The sequence below is a fragment of the Cataglyphis hispanica genome, chromosome 24, assembly GCF_021464435.1.
Source record: "Cataglyphis hispanica isolate Lineage 1 chromosome 24, ULB_Chis1_1.0, whole genome shotgun sequence".
Classification (NCBI taxonomy): Eukaryota; Metazoa; Arthropoda; class Insecta; order Hymenoptera; family Formicidae; genus Cataglyphis; species Cataglyphis hispanica.
In genome coordinates this window covers 757,500-772,977 of record NC_065977.1, presented here as the reverse complement: position 1 = coordinate 772,977, position 15,478 = coordinate 757,500, and the positions used below count along the sequence as shown (strand labels likewise).

General features: G+C 28.5%; 4 protein-coding genes across 5 annotated transcripts; all 4 read left to right on the top strand.

Moving 5' to 3' along the window:
* The first annotated feature begins 117 nt into the window (after positions 1-117).
* On the top strand, positions 118-2,270 carry LOC126858134 (60S ribosomal protein L7). Its single transcript, XM_050608200.1, has 6 exons — positions 118-251; positions 701-815; positions 917-1,092; positions 1,207-1,454; positions 1,788-1,885; positions 2,115-2,270. The coding sequence occupies exons 1-6, from the start codon at positions 238-240 to the stop codon at positions 2,223-2,225; spliced, it is 762 nt and encodes a 253-aa protein (XP_050464157.1). The 5' UTR covers positions 118-237; the 3' UTR covers positions 2,226-2,270.
* A 148-nt stretch (positions 2,271-2,418) lies between these two features.
* On the top strand, positions 2,419-9,700 carry LOC126858130 (general transcription factor 3C polypeptide 2). The gene is made up of 20 exons (XM_050608192.1): positions 2,419-2,843; positions 3,603-4,317; positions 4,569-4,682; positions 4,755-4,907; positions 4,990-5,150; positions 5,282-5,357; positions 5,776-5,958; positions 6,037-6,253; positions 6,478-6,574; positions 6,738-6,952; positions 7,059-7,257; positions 7,409-7,654; positions 7,740-7,859; positions 7,942-8,084; positions 8,167-8,353; positions 8,463-8,550; positions 8,637-8,756; positions 8,837-9,001; positions 9,086-9,190; positions 9,388-9,700. The coding sequence occupies exons 1-20, from the start codon at positions 2,821-2,823 to the stop codon at positions 9,556-9,558; spliced, it is 3,498 nt and encodes a 1,165-aa protein (XP_050464149.1). The 5' UTR covers positions 2,419-2,820; the 3' UTR covers positions 9,559-9,700.
* Positions 9,701-10,639: 939 nt separating this feature from the next.
* On the top strand, positions 10,640-13,012 carry LOC126858170 (uncharacterized). The gene is made up of 5 exons (XM_050608266.1): positions 10,640-10,843; positions 10,956-11,203; positions 11,720-11,919; positions 12,204-12,397; positions 12,760-13,012. Exons 3-5 carry the CDS (start codon positions 11,723-11,725, stop codon positions 12,936-12,938), a joined length of 570 nt encoding a protein of 189 aa, XP_050464223.1. The 5' UTR covers positions 10,640-10,843; positions 10,956-11,203; positions 11,720-11,722; the 3' UTR covers positions 12,939-13,012.
* Positions 13,013-13,423: 411 nt separating this feature from the next.
* Positions 13,424-15,471, top strand: LOC126858155 (eukaryotic translation initiation factor 4E type 2-like). Of its 2 annotated transcripts, none has more exons than XM_050608240.1 (6): positions 13,424-13,652; positions 14,212-14,293; positions 14,377-14,622; positions 14,691-14,843; positions 14,932-15,142; positions 15,224-15,471. In XM_050608240.1, exons 1-5 carry the CDS (start codon positions 13,633-13,635, stop codon positions 15,085-15,087), a joined length of 657 nt encoding a protein of 218 aa, XP_050464197.1. In that variant the 5' UTR covers positions 13,424-13,632; the 3' UTR covers positions 15,088-15,142; positions 15,224-15,471. The 2 variants fall into 2 exon arrangements, with proteins under 2 accessions (XP_050464197.1, XP_050464196.1); XM_050608239.1 differs by having other exon boundaries at positions 13,425-13,652; positions 14,203-14,293.
* Positions 15,472-15,478: the final 7 nt, after the last annotated feature.

Here is a 15,478-nt window from a genome sequence, read left to right as displayed (position 1 = left end):
CTATTCACTTTTATTATTTTAAGTTGCAAGCCCATGCGATGAAATGGCGGAAACGAGAGCGCAACCAATCGCGAGCGTAATCAAAACTGCAGAACGCTCGTGATTGGCTCTGTTCTCGATACGTTATTCCGCAGGTTCGCACCATCATCCTATCTCTGGGTAGTCGGTATACGCAACTCTGTTACTGTTCCTTTGACTCGAGGTAAACAGAGACTGAAAAGTCCTTTACCGCGTGGAATGATGGCCGACGCGTAAGTAACCTTGATAGCTTGTGAAATCTGGCAACATCAGCCGATAATATGACTTTATAATTTCACAGACATTATATTAACAATTTGTTGTTACGCATGTATATTAATGAATCTATATTTTTACGTTAAATGGGCAAACAATAAAGATTATAGACTTGAAATTTGCGGATGCACCTAACCTCCAAAATTGATATATGATATATTATTATTACAAGCGAGGACGCATTTGGTTTTTCATTGATCTTATTTATTGAATTATCTATTACCGTGAATATTTGTACAATGAACGAAAACTAGAAAATTTTTACACTAAAATTTGCTTTACAGTTTCTCTCTCTGTTTCACAACATAACTTCTTTTTAATAAAAATTTATGTAATCTATTAAACATATGTATATTTAAACGAATAGCAAAGATTTCCTAAACATCATCATGTTTTTTTCATGCAGAAAAAAGGAAACCGACGTCCCAACCAAAAAACTACCGGCAGTGCCGGAATCTGTGTTGAAGAAAAGGAAACGCCGTGAGGCAGTTAAAGCTGCGCGTCTACAAATATCAATCAAGGTAATTACATGTCATTTGTATATTTATAAAAATTACTTTTCTCTCCAAATACATATGAAAAGATGAGCCTTTATTTTGTATTACTTTGTTTGTTTTTATAGCAACGTGCAGACCGTTACAAGAAAAGAAAAGTAATATTTAAAAGAGCTGAGAAATATGTAAAAGAATACAGAAGGAAGGAAAGAGATGAAATCAGATTGATTAGGCAAGCTAAAAATCGTGGAAATTATTATATTCCTGGTGAAGCGCGTCTTGCATTTGTTATCCGTATTCGAGGGTAAGTATTAATATATGTATATACATATAATTGCTAATATTAAACACTTTTCCTCTTTTCAAAGTCCCACATTTTCTTTATTTAACAATTACGATATAATTTTAATTGTTTTAGTGTGAATCAAGTTGCTCCAAAAGTACGGAAGGTATTACAACTGTTTCGTTTAAAACAGATCAACAATGGTGTCTTTGTTAAACTGAACAAAGCAACCATTAATATGTTACGTATTGTCGAGCCTTACATTACATGGGGATATCCTAATTTGAAATCAGTTCGAGAGTTGATCTACAAACGTGGGTTTGCCAAGATAAACAGACAACGTATACCAATAACTAGCAATGCCCTCATTGAGAAGAAGCTTGGTTAGTAAATCATTTTCCATAATATACTATGTATGTAAATTAATGATAAATATCAGTAAAATACTAAAGCACAATTAACATACATGCTCTATTCAGTAATTTTTTGACAAATCCATGGGAGTCTTGAGAATATAAACATTCTCCCTTCCAACTTGTCGAAAATTAATAAAACAGATTTCGGAAAAATTGGACCATGATTTTTATCATCAAATTTGACAGAAATTTGTACAAAACTTTATTATAACTTATCTATTTTTTGTTTTTATTATCTAAAATTGTATTATCATATATTAATAATTAGAAAGATTAATCCTTTTTTTCTTTTTTATTTAGGTCGATCTAATATCATTTGTACTGAAGATTTGATTCATGAGATATTCACTGTTGGCCCGAAATTCAAATTTGCCAGCAATTTTCTGTGGCCCTTTAAGGTATGTACTTCAAAATATTAAAAAATATGATTTTTCAGTACATTAAATATCCGACATAGGCATGGTTATAGAATAATATATCCTATTAACCTCCTACTGTGTCGAAAAGTAATAAGAGTTCTTCTTGCTGATGAATGTTATTTCAATATCATAATCTAAGATGAACTCAAACATTTTTATTAATATGTTATATTACATATCTAAAAATCATTTCTCTAATTGTTTTTAGCTTAATACACCAAATGGTGGATGGCGTAAGAAGACTAACCATTATGTAGAAGGTGGTGACTTTGGAAATCGAGAAGATAAAATTAATGAACTTCTCAGAAGAATGGTATAAATTTATAAAAATCTTCGTAAATAAAGTTCTACAATCGAAATTAAATTTTTTTTAAATTTATGTTTTGCCCTAATATGATTTTGTTATATGTTATGAAGATACACATTTTAATTAATGAAAGTCAATGTCATGTTGGGATGTGGGTGGGTGGGTGGGTGTGTGCGTGCGTGTGTGCGTGTGTAGATGCAAGTTTAAAAAAATAGTTTCAGAGAATCAATATTATTTCTATTAAAATTAAATATTTGTAATATTAGAGTTCAATGTTTTATGTGTGGCAGTATTATGTATCAATTTCAGAAAAAGCGTTTATTTGACTATTATATAAGACACATCATTCGTTTTTGTATTTATGTCCTTTCGCAGACAATATATTTCTTTTCTTGCATCACGAGATGCGGAATGCATTTTATTTTACTACAAAAGTTTTAAATTATTTGATTGAAATATCAGGATAAAAAGAACGAAGAATTCTTTGCTCTGATTGGTCAATCAAATGCTTTGAAACTTTCATGTCATAAAATGATGCGACAGCCAATCAAAGTCTCTTTTTAAGAGAATACGCATTGCTTGCGTGCATAGCTTAAAATGCAGATCTATGAATGTGCGCGTGGTCCAGAGGTAAAATATTTTTATCATAATAAATTATAATGTAATAAATAAAATATATAAATGTATATGTGCGTGTGTGTGTAAAAATAAATAATATAAACTTTAATATTAATTAAAGTAAATCAAAATAGAGATGACATATAATCACATGTGTGTCACATCTAACCTGTTCACATTTCATCGAGAATCTCAATATCATATTATTCAACAATAATTATTAAGTTACGGGAATTATAAAATTTTTTAAAAATTATGAATATGAATTATCCTCAAAATACTGATATATCCTTATAGTTGAGTAAGTTGAATATAATGTACTTTTGGAGTTGAAAATAAGAAGTTCGACTTTAATATTAAATGTTCCACGTTCAAATCCCCGCAATCTCCTTTTCTTTTGATAGAATTCTTCTATATATTTCACACATTTTAAGAATACTATAAAATAATTTGAAAATATATTAATATATAAAATACAATTAATTATATTATGCAGATAAAATATTAAATTGGTTTTTTTCTAGCTAATAAAGTACAATAGTACAGCAGTTAAATTCTTATAAGTGACAATTAGCTTAATTTTCTTTTATATTATGTAAAAAAAGATTTTGTAAATATGAATCAGAAAAATGTTATATGTCGCATAAAAATAAATGTTCAACAATGCGTAAAACAGATGACACATATCCAAGAATAATATGAAAATATGTATTAATGCAGCTAATGATATTTTTATTATTTTTTTAAAGCTTTATTCTCTTTTTTTTACAGAAAGATGATCAAAACAGAGAATTTAACTTATGCAGATAGTAATCCAATGAAATCAAAAGAAGAATGTATAATATACGAACAGAAACAAAATGAGCTTATTAGAGAACAAGTTTCATCTCAAGCATCCCATGATGCGACAAATTTGCAGAGATCAATATCTGAAGCAATAAATAAAAATATCGAGTTACAGAATATATCTGATGCAGTGTGTCAAGATGAATGTAAAACAAATGAAATGACTGTGAAACATGAAGAACAAAACCAGTCATCTGTATCTGTAGTACCAAATATCAAAAGAAAAAGGGGTAGACCTAGAAAAACAAAAGATAATTCCATAGACCAAGATACACCAAAGACATCAGAAAATGAAAGTATTGTACAAGACATTTCCGATATTACAGAACCCACATACATGATACGCAATAGAAGACATACCAATAAAATTAGGGATACTACCAATGAAAGTGATGAAAGCGATACTAATAAAGTGGAAGATAAATCTCTTGTCAAAAAGCGCGGTCGTCCAGTTGGTAGTAGAGGACGAGGGCAAGGACGAGGACGAGGACGAGGACGAGGTCGAGGACGTGGTCGGGGTCGCGGTGGGGGAATAATGCATAATTCTTTTGTAGACTCAGATGAAATAAATACAACAGCAGACAGTGTTGCAGATATTGAAAATGGTACAAATTCAAATTCTCCAAATATTGAGAAGAATGTAAGTTCTAAAATATTTTAGAAATTATATTATCAATTTGCATTACCAATTATGTAACATACAGGTGAACCACTAAGGATGTTACAGGCTAATATTTGTGAAACTAAACGAGATATGAAATTCTTATTTTCCAACAACTTTAATATTAAAACTGTTTAATATTGAAGCGGACATTAGTTTCAAAAATATTAGCTTGTAACACTTTTAGTGATTCATTCTGTATATAACTCAATTGAAATCTTTATATTTAGGTACAATTAATAACTTGTGCTAAATGTAATCAACAAGTACCAAGAACACAATGGTCTGCACATAACTTGAATCAACATAATAATATGGCTTGGCAAGAAAATGAGGAACCATTGGTAATAATATTTTTAATTGTATATAAAACATTTTGTAATGAAATTTTATATGAAAATCGAGTTTGTTCATAGGACTTCGAAAATGATATTAAATTATTAAAAAAAGTATTAACTAATGCTCTTAAACAAAAAAAGAAATATCTAACTTGTGAAAAATGTAAGGATACAAAACGAAGTGTCAACGGTTTTATATCACATATGCAATTTTGTGGAAAATCAGAAGAAGTAAGTACAATCGATATAATATATGTTATATATGTACATAATGTACTTTCATATTTTATATTTCCTTGTCTTTTTGTCAAAGGAAAGGCAAGCATTGATGATGACATGTCCCATTTGTAAATCTGTTATGATGCCTTCTTCCATGGAAATGCATGAACGTTATCATAGGCAATTAGAACAAAATAAAGATGAAAAAACATCAAGTGTACTAATAGAACGAACAAAACGGAAAGCAGCAGAAAAGTAGATAAAATATTCTTAATGAAAATGTTCTATTAATTATATTTGTGTGATTTATATATATATATTATATATATATATATATATATATATATATATATATATATAATTAATACAATTTTCTGTAATTACAGAGCAGTACCAAAGATAAATGAGTTTATAAAAGAGCAAGATTCAACAAAGCTAATAAAACTTGCTTCTTCTGCATTTGTATGTTAAAGTTTAATTCATTATGTATATATACTCTTATATAAGTAGATGTAATGTATATTTAAGAGTGATAAATTCTTTGACTAATTTAAGGCAGGTCAATTTGCTTGATATATATAATTAAAAAATTAATAAAATTAAGAAAGTAACCAGGATTCCAACAAATTAGATTTCACAGAAGAAATAAATAACAAAATAAATAACAAAATCATATTGTTTAATTTTAATAGACTAATAGAGAGAATCTTATGAGACTTACAGTTAATTATAGAAATGTATATAATGCATACAATTGAAAAGATGCAATCAATGATAATTTTTCTTTGTGTAAGAGAAAATTGAAACCTCGAATTGGTCAAGGAATTAAATAATACTGGTAAAAATAGAGCTATATATATGCATACAATTATCAATTTAGAAAAATGTAATACAAATGCCAGAACTTAAAAAAAAAATACCAGCTGTTTGGAAAGGTATATGGAGGAAGGAAATAGCTTCACAAGGTACCACGTCTTGTAAACAATTAGGATGTACTTACACATGTTCCTCTTACGAAAGCATTTGCGAACATTATTCTCAATGTAATTTTACTCCACAGGAGGTATATTATATTTTACAATTTTTGCGACATTTGAAAATGATTAGGCATATAAATAAGAGAGGTCTCTTTCTTTTCCAGAATTTTATATGTAAAATTTGCAAGTTTTCTGCAAATTCTAAAGATAAAATCATAGATCATATAACAGAAGCTCATTCGAGCAATGAGGATTTAGACAAGCATTCTGATTTTGAGAAAGATAAGGAAGATGAAGGTTCATCAGAAGAAGATATAATTGAATGGGATGTAAAACAAAAGCGTTCAACAAAACAAACACAGATAAGCTCTGATGGCACAAGTAAGTTGAAGAAACAAATTATCTCATCCAAGTAGTAATTTCAATTGAATGTATTAGTGCATTGCAAAGATGATCCTTCACTGCCACATTTAATTTGCTATAAAATTAATAGATGATTATTAATCAAAGTATTTTGATTAATTCTTATGTTTAATTTTAAAATGTCGCCAGTAGATAAACATTTGTCTATTATTTTGATTAACATGTTATTTACGAAATTTTAGGAATATACAATAAAATGGCTTTCTTAGATAAAGAGATAATGCAAAAACCACAATCAACTAAACCCTACAAATCAACTATAGGTTGGACTCTGGAATTGTAAGTACATAACTAGATTATATCCATACACTAAATATTATTAAAATTTGATTTTAAATTAAATACTTTATCTAATCTACTTTTCAATTCATAATTTAACATTAACAAAGTTAACATTTTATTGAAAAGATCTTTTATTTATTTTTCTTGTTACTTGCAATAGTGAACTGAAAAATTATGAACTTATCTTATTCGAAGACAATATGCCAAATGCTTTTACATTATTGGAAAATAATAATGCCGCAAAATATCTCCCAGAATTAACAATTTCAATGGCTACCAAAAATGTGAAGTTTGATTCATCAAAAAATGTAGAAAATTCTAACAATGGTGATAAGTGGAAATATTTAAATAGATTTGAGAGTGATATTTATGAAGGTATGTTCTGAGACTTTGCTACATACAAATTATGGTTCATTAAAATATTTAGTAAGAGATTGATACACACACACAATCGTATACTCAAACCATAATGGTGCTTTAGCTGTGCCAACATTTTTTGTCGGTGGTCCTGTATGGGCGTTAGCATGGTTACCTATTCCATCACCAATGTACACCAAAAACCCGACACAATATGTTGCAATCAGCACACACCCTACTATGGAAAACGAGTACACTGTAGGAAATAAATATTCCGGACCAAATATTATACAAATATGGAATGTTGGAAATTTAAATCATGAGTAAGTCTAAAAGTACCATGTGCGTGCAATGAATTAATGTGAGAGAAAATTCAATTGATATTATTATTTAATATTTTTTACAGATAGTTATATCCAATATTAAACGATAACATTATTTAAAACGTATTTTACATATTTTCTTTTTTTTCAGTATCAATAGTACAAATGAACTACCCGTTTTAGCTTATGCAATTGCACATAATAATGGTACAATTTGGTGCTTGGAATGGTGTCCATCAGGATGCTATCAGGATATTGATCTTGGCAATTATAAAGCGGAAGAAAATAGGCTTAGACGAATGGGATTGCTTGCGGCCGCATGTTCGGATGGATGCGTAAATATTTATTCATTACCATTTCCCGATGAACTTAAATTCGAAAAAACAGAATGCAATTCGTGAGTCATATTACGATTTTATATTATAACTTCATACTGCTGTCAAGCTCTTCGTTATTTATAATATTTTTGTTATGATTTACAGATTGCCGATCTACAAGACCGATCCGGTAATAACACTAGTCGTAAATCATTTATTATATGATAGTAACAAACAGAATTGGCAATGCATTAAACTATCATGGACGAAGGAGCATGGACATAAGTAATATATTTTCGATTTAGATTATCATTTTTTGAATTTGCATTGTAATTTTTAAAAAAGCGCGGACATAAATATTTTTTAGCATTATCGCGGCAGGTTTCACCAATGGTTATATCGCATTATGGGATCTCACGACTACTTGTCCTATGTTAGTCAATGTAAGAAAGAATACAAAACTTATAAATGCATTCCAACATTTCTTTGCTCATCATAATGCAGTTAGTAGTAAGTAAAATTTTTTCATCTCTGTAAATAAGAAAATAGAAACACGTAAATTTATTATATTATTTTTTTTTACTTTGCATAGTGGTAGCATTAGTTCCATATGGCAAAAGCCGATTTTTGGCTTCTGGCAGTACAGATAGAACGTATAAGTTTTGGGATTTAGAAGATACAAGCGCACCACGACATTATGCGAAAAAGAGTATAATATTGGACGGCGCGTGGATGATGCATTGGCCGTGTTCAGTTATGAGTTTCGATGATGCGCTTGGGTAAATTTGTTACTTTATATTAATAATTAATAATAATAGTATATATTTTTGATTAACATATATAATAATAATTATATAATAATCATTTTTAATGCAATTATTCTTAAAGGTACCAATATGCACATTCTTGTATAATACCATTGAGAGACTATGGATATAAATTCTGCCCAATTTTACCAACTAATTCACCGACTTATGTAAGAACCATCTATTATTATTGCTATCTGTTTTTCAAATGTAAGGGATCATTTTAAACTTTCTGAATAATATATTCAATTTTTAGAGTATCGCGGTTTCTGATTATGCTAATAGTGTTGCACATGGTACTTTAGCAGGAGAAGTAATAACCATCTTTCCCCATCAATTATTGTACGCAGAAAGAATATTGTCTAAAAAAAGACAGGTAAGCAGTTATATCTTATATATATCTTATATCTTATAATTCTTTTAATTATAAATTTGTACATTATAATTTTGTTTTAGTTAAACTCTTTCATTAAAATAGTAGATTTCTTAGAAAAGGATCAAAACACAGTCAACAATGGAAATAAAAATAACAAAAAAAATTCTAAAGATTATCATTACATGCCGGAAACTTATAATGAATGTAAAGATCGTTTTGGCATCATCTTCCATGATAAATTAACAGTGAGTATTTATAAAATATATATATAATTTGGACTATCTTAATAATATTAACTAATTTTCTTTGTTATTTTATTACTAATACAGGGTTTGAAGGAAAAAATAACTAGAGATAAACAGGATCATACTTTGTATAATAACATGTTGACATCCATCCCTATTGAACAATATCCATTTACTTCTGCAAACAGGGTACATTGACAGTCATTATATTAACATTAATTCTTTTCTACTTTTTCTTATAGAATAAATAATTAAAATTGTAAAATATTTATCAAGCTAATTGTATATTTCAAAAATCGTAAATTTTACTTGTTTTCTATAATATTGAAAAAAATGAACATAATTAAAATTAAGTCACTGATAAGATAACAAAATATAATTTTTAGGTGGCTTGGAATCCAAATGCATGGAGTTATTTGTGGCTTATGGTAGGTTATCAAAATGGTTTAATGAGATTATTAAACTTAACATTTATGTCCGCATCTCATGAACTGAATACTTCACTATCGGTGCATGCAGAACGTATACTTGCTAAAAGAAATGCTTCAACTCGATGACTATAAAGCTACTTCTAATAGAAAATGAATCTGTTTGGACGATATTTAGAATATTTTTTATTGCGCTTTTTATCTATTAGGTTGAAAACTATGAAATTGTATAATATTAATTTATAATTTAATAAACGATATGTAATTTTAAGCAAAAAACATTGTCATTAAATTTCTCAAAACAAATTACAAGAATTTAACTTCCGAAAATTGTATTGCTCACTAATGTCGATGCGATATCGAATAAATACTTGGGATAAATTAATATGTATATAGTATCTATACATATTAATCTATCATAGTATCTATGTATAAATACAAGCTCGTGAAAGCATCATAATATAAATATTTTTTAATTTTTTAGCTTTAGATTCTAGCTCAGTTAATTATTCTCTTGTGCGCGCACACATTTATAGCCTATATCACATATCTTTTATGTGACTCAATAAGAAACAAATCAAACTCACCATAATTTCATCGACCGTCTCAAAAGCATCTAAAAGAGTTGAAATTTGTTCTTCACAGCACATCTTGCCCACTATAAATCACATTACGAAAAAACTGACTCGTCGATTAATAAATGTAACTTTGTTATTTGTTATAATTATAAAAATATAAAATCGAATACGCGCCATAACGTCATGAAATCACGTGAGAGAGTCTGTTCGAGAATCCTATCTGTAGGCTACAGTAGCACTTGATTGATCAATCAGGAGCAAGGATTTCTTTGTCATGATTGGCCAATGAAACGCTACTTTATTCTACGGGTAGTATTTTTGAATGCATCCTAACGGATCCTGATTGCGATCATGTTAGGTTAGGTGTGACAGATTCCGACGCGCCATCTCGCAATGGCACGATATATCGTAATTTGAAATACACATCGAATACAGGCGCATTCGATGTGTATTTCAAATTACGATATATCGTGCCATTGCGAGATGGCGCGTCGGAATCTGTCACACCTAACCTAACATGATCGCAATCAGGATCCGTTAGGATGCATTCAAAAATACTACCCGTAGAATAAAGTAGCGTTATCATTTCTTAAAATCCTGCGAAGTCGAAGATCTCAAGACACGCAACAAATATCTGAGCGATAAGAAGAATTTTATTCAAAGAGAAAAAAAAAGAGGAAAAATAATGAATTTATATTTAAACAAAAAAAAAATTGTTTTAAGTCATAAAGATGGTGATTCGGACTAAAATCGAGATATTCGAGATACACATTGACATGAATCTTTTTATAAAATTGTCTCCTAAAGTACCAATAAAATTATGATAAATTAATCTTGTAAGTGTATAAATATTTGAGATACATTTCTATTATAGAGATTTACATTTCTATTATAGAGATTTACATTTGAAGCATCGGAAAAAATTTCATTTCTTCGTTTTTAAAACAGACATAATCACCGGTCCTGGTATCGTGACGTAGATGAGGCGTAGTACAAAAAAAAAACGCCAGCTAGCTGATGGGATGGGATGCGTGACTGCGAGACGCGTCGAACAGAATCGCTGGAGAATCGCTCAGCGACAGCAAGGCTGCTCTTATCACAAGGCTTCTCTCGAATAAAACTGATAACATCCGACCGGAAGTACTTGCAAACTTTCATCAAACTCTGCCAATCAGACGATCCTTGTTATAACAGCGGTAAGTGTGAAATTTTATCTATTTTAAAAAATTCTTATTCTTAATAGTATATTTGAGTATAGAATAAATTTTCCTGTGCAATTTACACTGCATCTTGTTTCTGAAATGTCTATGAAAACTGTTTTAAAAATATACATCTCTTTAAGGGATTACAAATTTTGAGAAAATGTATACATTTTATATTTATATATATGTAATAGATATCTTTAGTATATCTTTTATTACATTTATTTATATATCTTTTATTATATTTATTTTATTTTTGTCTAGAATTATTAATTTAAATATGCATTGTATACACATATTAATTGTAAAGATAAAGTGTTGTATGATTTCGATATTAAATTCTTCGAAATTTTATTCAAATTAAAATCAAAATTGAAAAGAAAGCTATATATTATTATAAAGAGAAACAATCTCGTTCAATTTATAGATATACATTCGAGAGCGATTTTTTATTATCGACACGAAATTATAATTTAAGTATTTGAAACAATTATTTCTCTACTGATACAGAAAATGGGTTTCAATCCCATGAAATGGAAAACAAGAACCATCGTGCAAGGTATTTTAGGCGCTTTGTTTCTTTATATACTATTTGTTTACAAGAAGAAGCATCAAGTAATGTTTGAGGCAACTGTAAATAATTCAAATCCTAAGCATGTATGGGAATTTGTGGCCGATTTTAGCAACATGAAAAAGTTGAATCCAACAATGTAAGTATTAGGAATAGGACTTAAATGATATCTTTTAAAATAGGAATATTTTACGTTTATTGTAAAAAAAGCAAAATTAAAAAATTAAAAAAGATTTTTTATATATATTAATTTATATATTTTTTATATAAACTATTTTGCGATTTCTTTTTTGTCTTTGAAATACAAAATAGAACAATTATATTTTAATTCAAAAAATGAGAAATATTTTTTTTATATATCGTATATCTTTTCAAACTTTTTTTCTAATATTAATTCATCACTCATTTGAATTCATTTTGCAGAGAGGATTTTAATGTGATCGCAGAAAGCGGAAATTACGATCATTGGAAATATTCCGTGCAATATACTGAACATTTAAGTCACTTACCAATGATCCGAAACGTAGCGCACGGACACTACGCCGTCAAACCGGATGACAATGGCTATGTCATCAGTTCCAAGCATCGGACTTGTTTCTTCTTCAATTTCAACTGTTGTAAGTGGACACTATTCACGCTTCGATCGTTAATTTTACTTTTTATCCTATATAAATAAGAAAAATATATAGAAATAAAATAAATATTTTTGAAGGAATAAATAAGAAGAAATCTTCTTATTTATTCCTTCAAAAATATTTATTTTATTAATTCTTTATTAATTCTTATTTATTCATTTTTTCTTAAAGAAATTTGTCATCTAGAAATATTATTTCTAAATACATATGAATATTTTATAGAAATTTTTAATAACTAATTTTTGAACATTTCATCTTTAAGTTCAATCAGCTGCCTAATAATATATACTTTTATCCACAACTGAAGAAAATTATAAATTCTAATGAAGCTATTTGCTTTTTAGTGGAGTCTGTTTCACAATTCAGATTCGATGCAGATGATACGAAGAATACAAAATGTATCGAAACCGTACAATACGAATGTCCAATCGCGTTTTCCTTTTTATGCTTTAGGGAGGTCATGTATCAGCGAGAAGAGATCATGAAAAGACTCAAATTGGAATTCAATAGAAAGGACAGTTAAAATGTTTCGGTTACGAAATATTATTATGCATATACTTATATTTTTATATTAGAATTTTTTTCAGATAAAAATGTCAATTACATATATATATATATATATATATATATATATATATATATATATATATATATTTATAATATTAAACAAGTTATACATAAAGTATATAAAACAATTTGTAAAAAATATTAACTCGTTAAATATATTGAATTATATTATATTATAATTTTATTCTCCCAATCGTGTACATTTTCAATGTAATGTGGGAATAACGATCGATTACAATTTTTATGACATTACGTTGAATTCAAAACATATAAATTATTGAAATACTTATCATACATATATATAATTTCTTATAAATCGGTAATCGATAAATGCAAAACCGCATTTTTGTATAATCTGCTATTAGCAGCTATCGATATCTAGTATAACCAACATATGAGTATAAAATCTCTGCAATGATAAAGTGACGAGAAAAAAAAAGAGAGAAGGGAAGTTGTTGGGAAAAGATCAACAGTTTATCGAAAACACATCGCAGATGTGAGAGCTCAACGTGAGAGCGAATCGAGAGAAGAAAGTGTTTTGAAAAAACTTTTATATTTTTATTCACGTTTCTCGTGAGAGACATACTCGCCGCAGTTATAACAATTTAGTGCGATATCGCTTATACGTTTGTATCTCAGCAACCGAAAACATGTCCAATAAATACGAGACGTAAGTGAAAGTGTTCTCCCTTTATTTCATCGTGTTTCTCCACGGGCGTTTTCGAGGTTAGATATATGTTTGAATACACAGTGAAAATATATGTCAAGATAAATATTTTCATTGTCGCGTAACAATCGCTCGTCACAACGCTGTCTCTTTAATTCGTTCTTATCACGGTGAAAATTTGATTTTTTGGTGTAATGAAAAGAACATAGGCATAGTAATTTAGTTGGATTAGTGGTGAGATATTTCTCAATTTTCTTACAATATTTAACATATACTTATGATTTTGATGTAATAATAACCTTTCATTTTGGTAATAGTCAATATCAACATTTTGTGACAATTTTTTTTTTAATAATTACTGTAAAAAAACCCTTTATCATTACTATATTTTAAACATATGGAAGAATTAATATGCAATATGGCAAAGAGTTTTATTTACTTTGTATTTATCAATATGTAATATAATATATAATATAATATAATAATAAATATTTAAGATATATACAGATATACATATTGTCATATATTGTGCTTATCTTGTAAATTATGACAGCACTTACAGATTAAGAGCTACTGAGGACAGTACAGTTGAAGATGAGGAGTCTCAATCAAAGGATAATCAAAAGGTTGAAAAAGGTCCACCAGTGAGTAATCTAATGATCTTTATTATTGATGTATGAATATTAAGATATTGACAAAATATCTAATGATTAATATGTATTTACAGCCTCCAATAGAAATAAATCCAAATGAACATAAATTACAATATGCTTACGCACTCTGGTATAGTCGACGTAGTGGCCTTGGCAAACAAACTAGCATACAAAGTTATGTTCAAAATTTAAAGTTGGTTGGTAGGTTTGCAAGCGTAGAACAGTTCTGGGGTCTTTATAGTCATTTAGTACGACCATCAGAACTTACAGTGCACACAGATTTTCATCTTTTCAAAGTTGGTATAAAACCTATATGGGAAGTGAGTATATTATTCTGTTATATAATATGTTTATATTACATACAAAACTTATTATTTATTTTTTCTAGGATGAAGCAAATCAAAAAGGTGGTAAATGGATAGTAAGATTACGAAAGGGTTTAGTATCTAGATGTTGGGAAAATCTTATATTGGCAATGTTAGGTGAGCAATTTATGGTAGGAGAGGAAATTTGTGGTGCTGTTGTATCTATAAGATTTCAGGTAAACAAATTTCCACATTTATTCTTAATTTACAAACATAAAAGATTTTTTATTAACAGAATTTTGAATTTTTTTTTTTTTTTAATAGGAAGATGTAATATGTGTATGGAATAAAACGGCATCGGACGTAGCGACAACAGCCCGAATTAGAGATACATTAAGAAGAGTATTACATCTTCCAGCTAGTGCCTCTATGGAGTACAAAACTCACAATGACAGTATGAAGAGTGTACATCGGCTCTAAAATTATATAATTTTGGGAACGAGACATATTAGGAGCCCTCTGAAAAATACTTAAGGTAAGTTAAATAATTTAATATAAAGCTGTATCAAAGAAGTCTTAAAGATTCGTTATCTAATTATTGTTATGGTTTTCAAAGATGTATCAGTTTCATACCTCCCAGGAGATTGCACATCTATTTGACAGAAAATAAATAAGACGTGAAAAATTTGAAACATTTGATGATACACTTTATTCACAAGTGTCTCTGTGTTGTAACTTATGTAAATAATGAATTCACATTAATAAGAAATAAATAAATACCCTTATTTCCAAGACATGTAATATAAAAAAAAATTTTTATATTTTGTCTATCCAATTTCGCATAAACATATTTCTCACACAAAACGATTAT

Coding starts and splice junctions, on each gene's coding strand:
- LOC126858155 (XM_050608239.1), top strand. CDS start 13,633: ATGTCCAATAAATACGAGAC. Junction 13,653..14,202: donor ATGTCCAATAAATACGAGAC/GTAAGTGAAAGT, acceptor AAATTATGACAG/CACTTACAGATTAAGAGCTA. Junction 14,294..14,376: donor AGGTTGAAAAAGGTCCACCA/GTGAGTAATCTA, acceptor ATGTATTTACAG/CCTCCAATAGAAATAAATCC.
- LOC126858130 (XM_050608192.1), top strand. CDS start 2,821: ATGAATGTGCGCGTGGTCCAGAG. Junction 5,151..5,281: donor AAACGGAAAGCAGCAGAAAA/GTAGATAAAATA, acceptor CTGTAATTACAG/AGCAGTACCAAAGATAAATG. Junction 5,358..5,775: donor AACTTGCTTCTTCTGCATTT/GTATGTTAAAGT, acceptor TTATCAATTTAG/AAAAATGTAATACAAATGCC.
- LOC126858170 (XM_050608266.1), top strand. CDS start 11,723: ATGGGTTTCAATCCCATGAAATGGAAAACAAGAACCATCGTGCAAGGT. Junction 11,920..12,203: donor AAAAAGTTGAATCCAACAAT/GTAAGTATTAGG, acceptor TTCATTTTGCAG/AGAGGATTTTAATGTGATCG. Junction 12,398..12,759: donor CTTCTTCAATTTCAACTGTT/GTAAGTGGACAC, acceptor TTTGCTTTTTAG/TGGAGTCTGTTTCACAATTC.
- LOC126858134 (XM_050608200.1), top strand. Junction 816..916: donor GTCTACAAATATCAATCAAG/GTAATTACATGT, acceptor TTGTTTTTATAG/CAACGTGCAGACCGTTACAA. Junction 1,093..1,206: donor TTTGTTATCCGTATTCGAGG/GTAAGTATTAAT, acceptor TAATTGTTTTAG/TGTGAATCAAGTTGCTCCAA.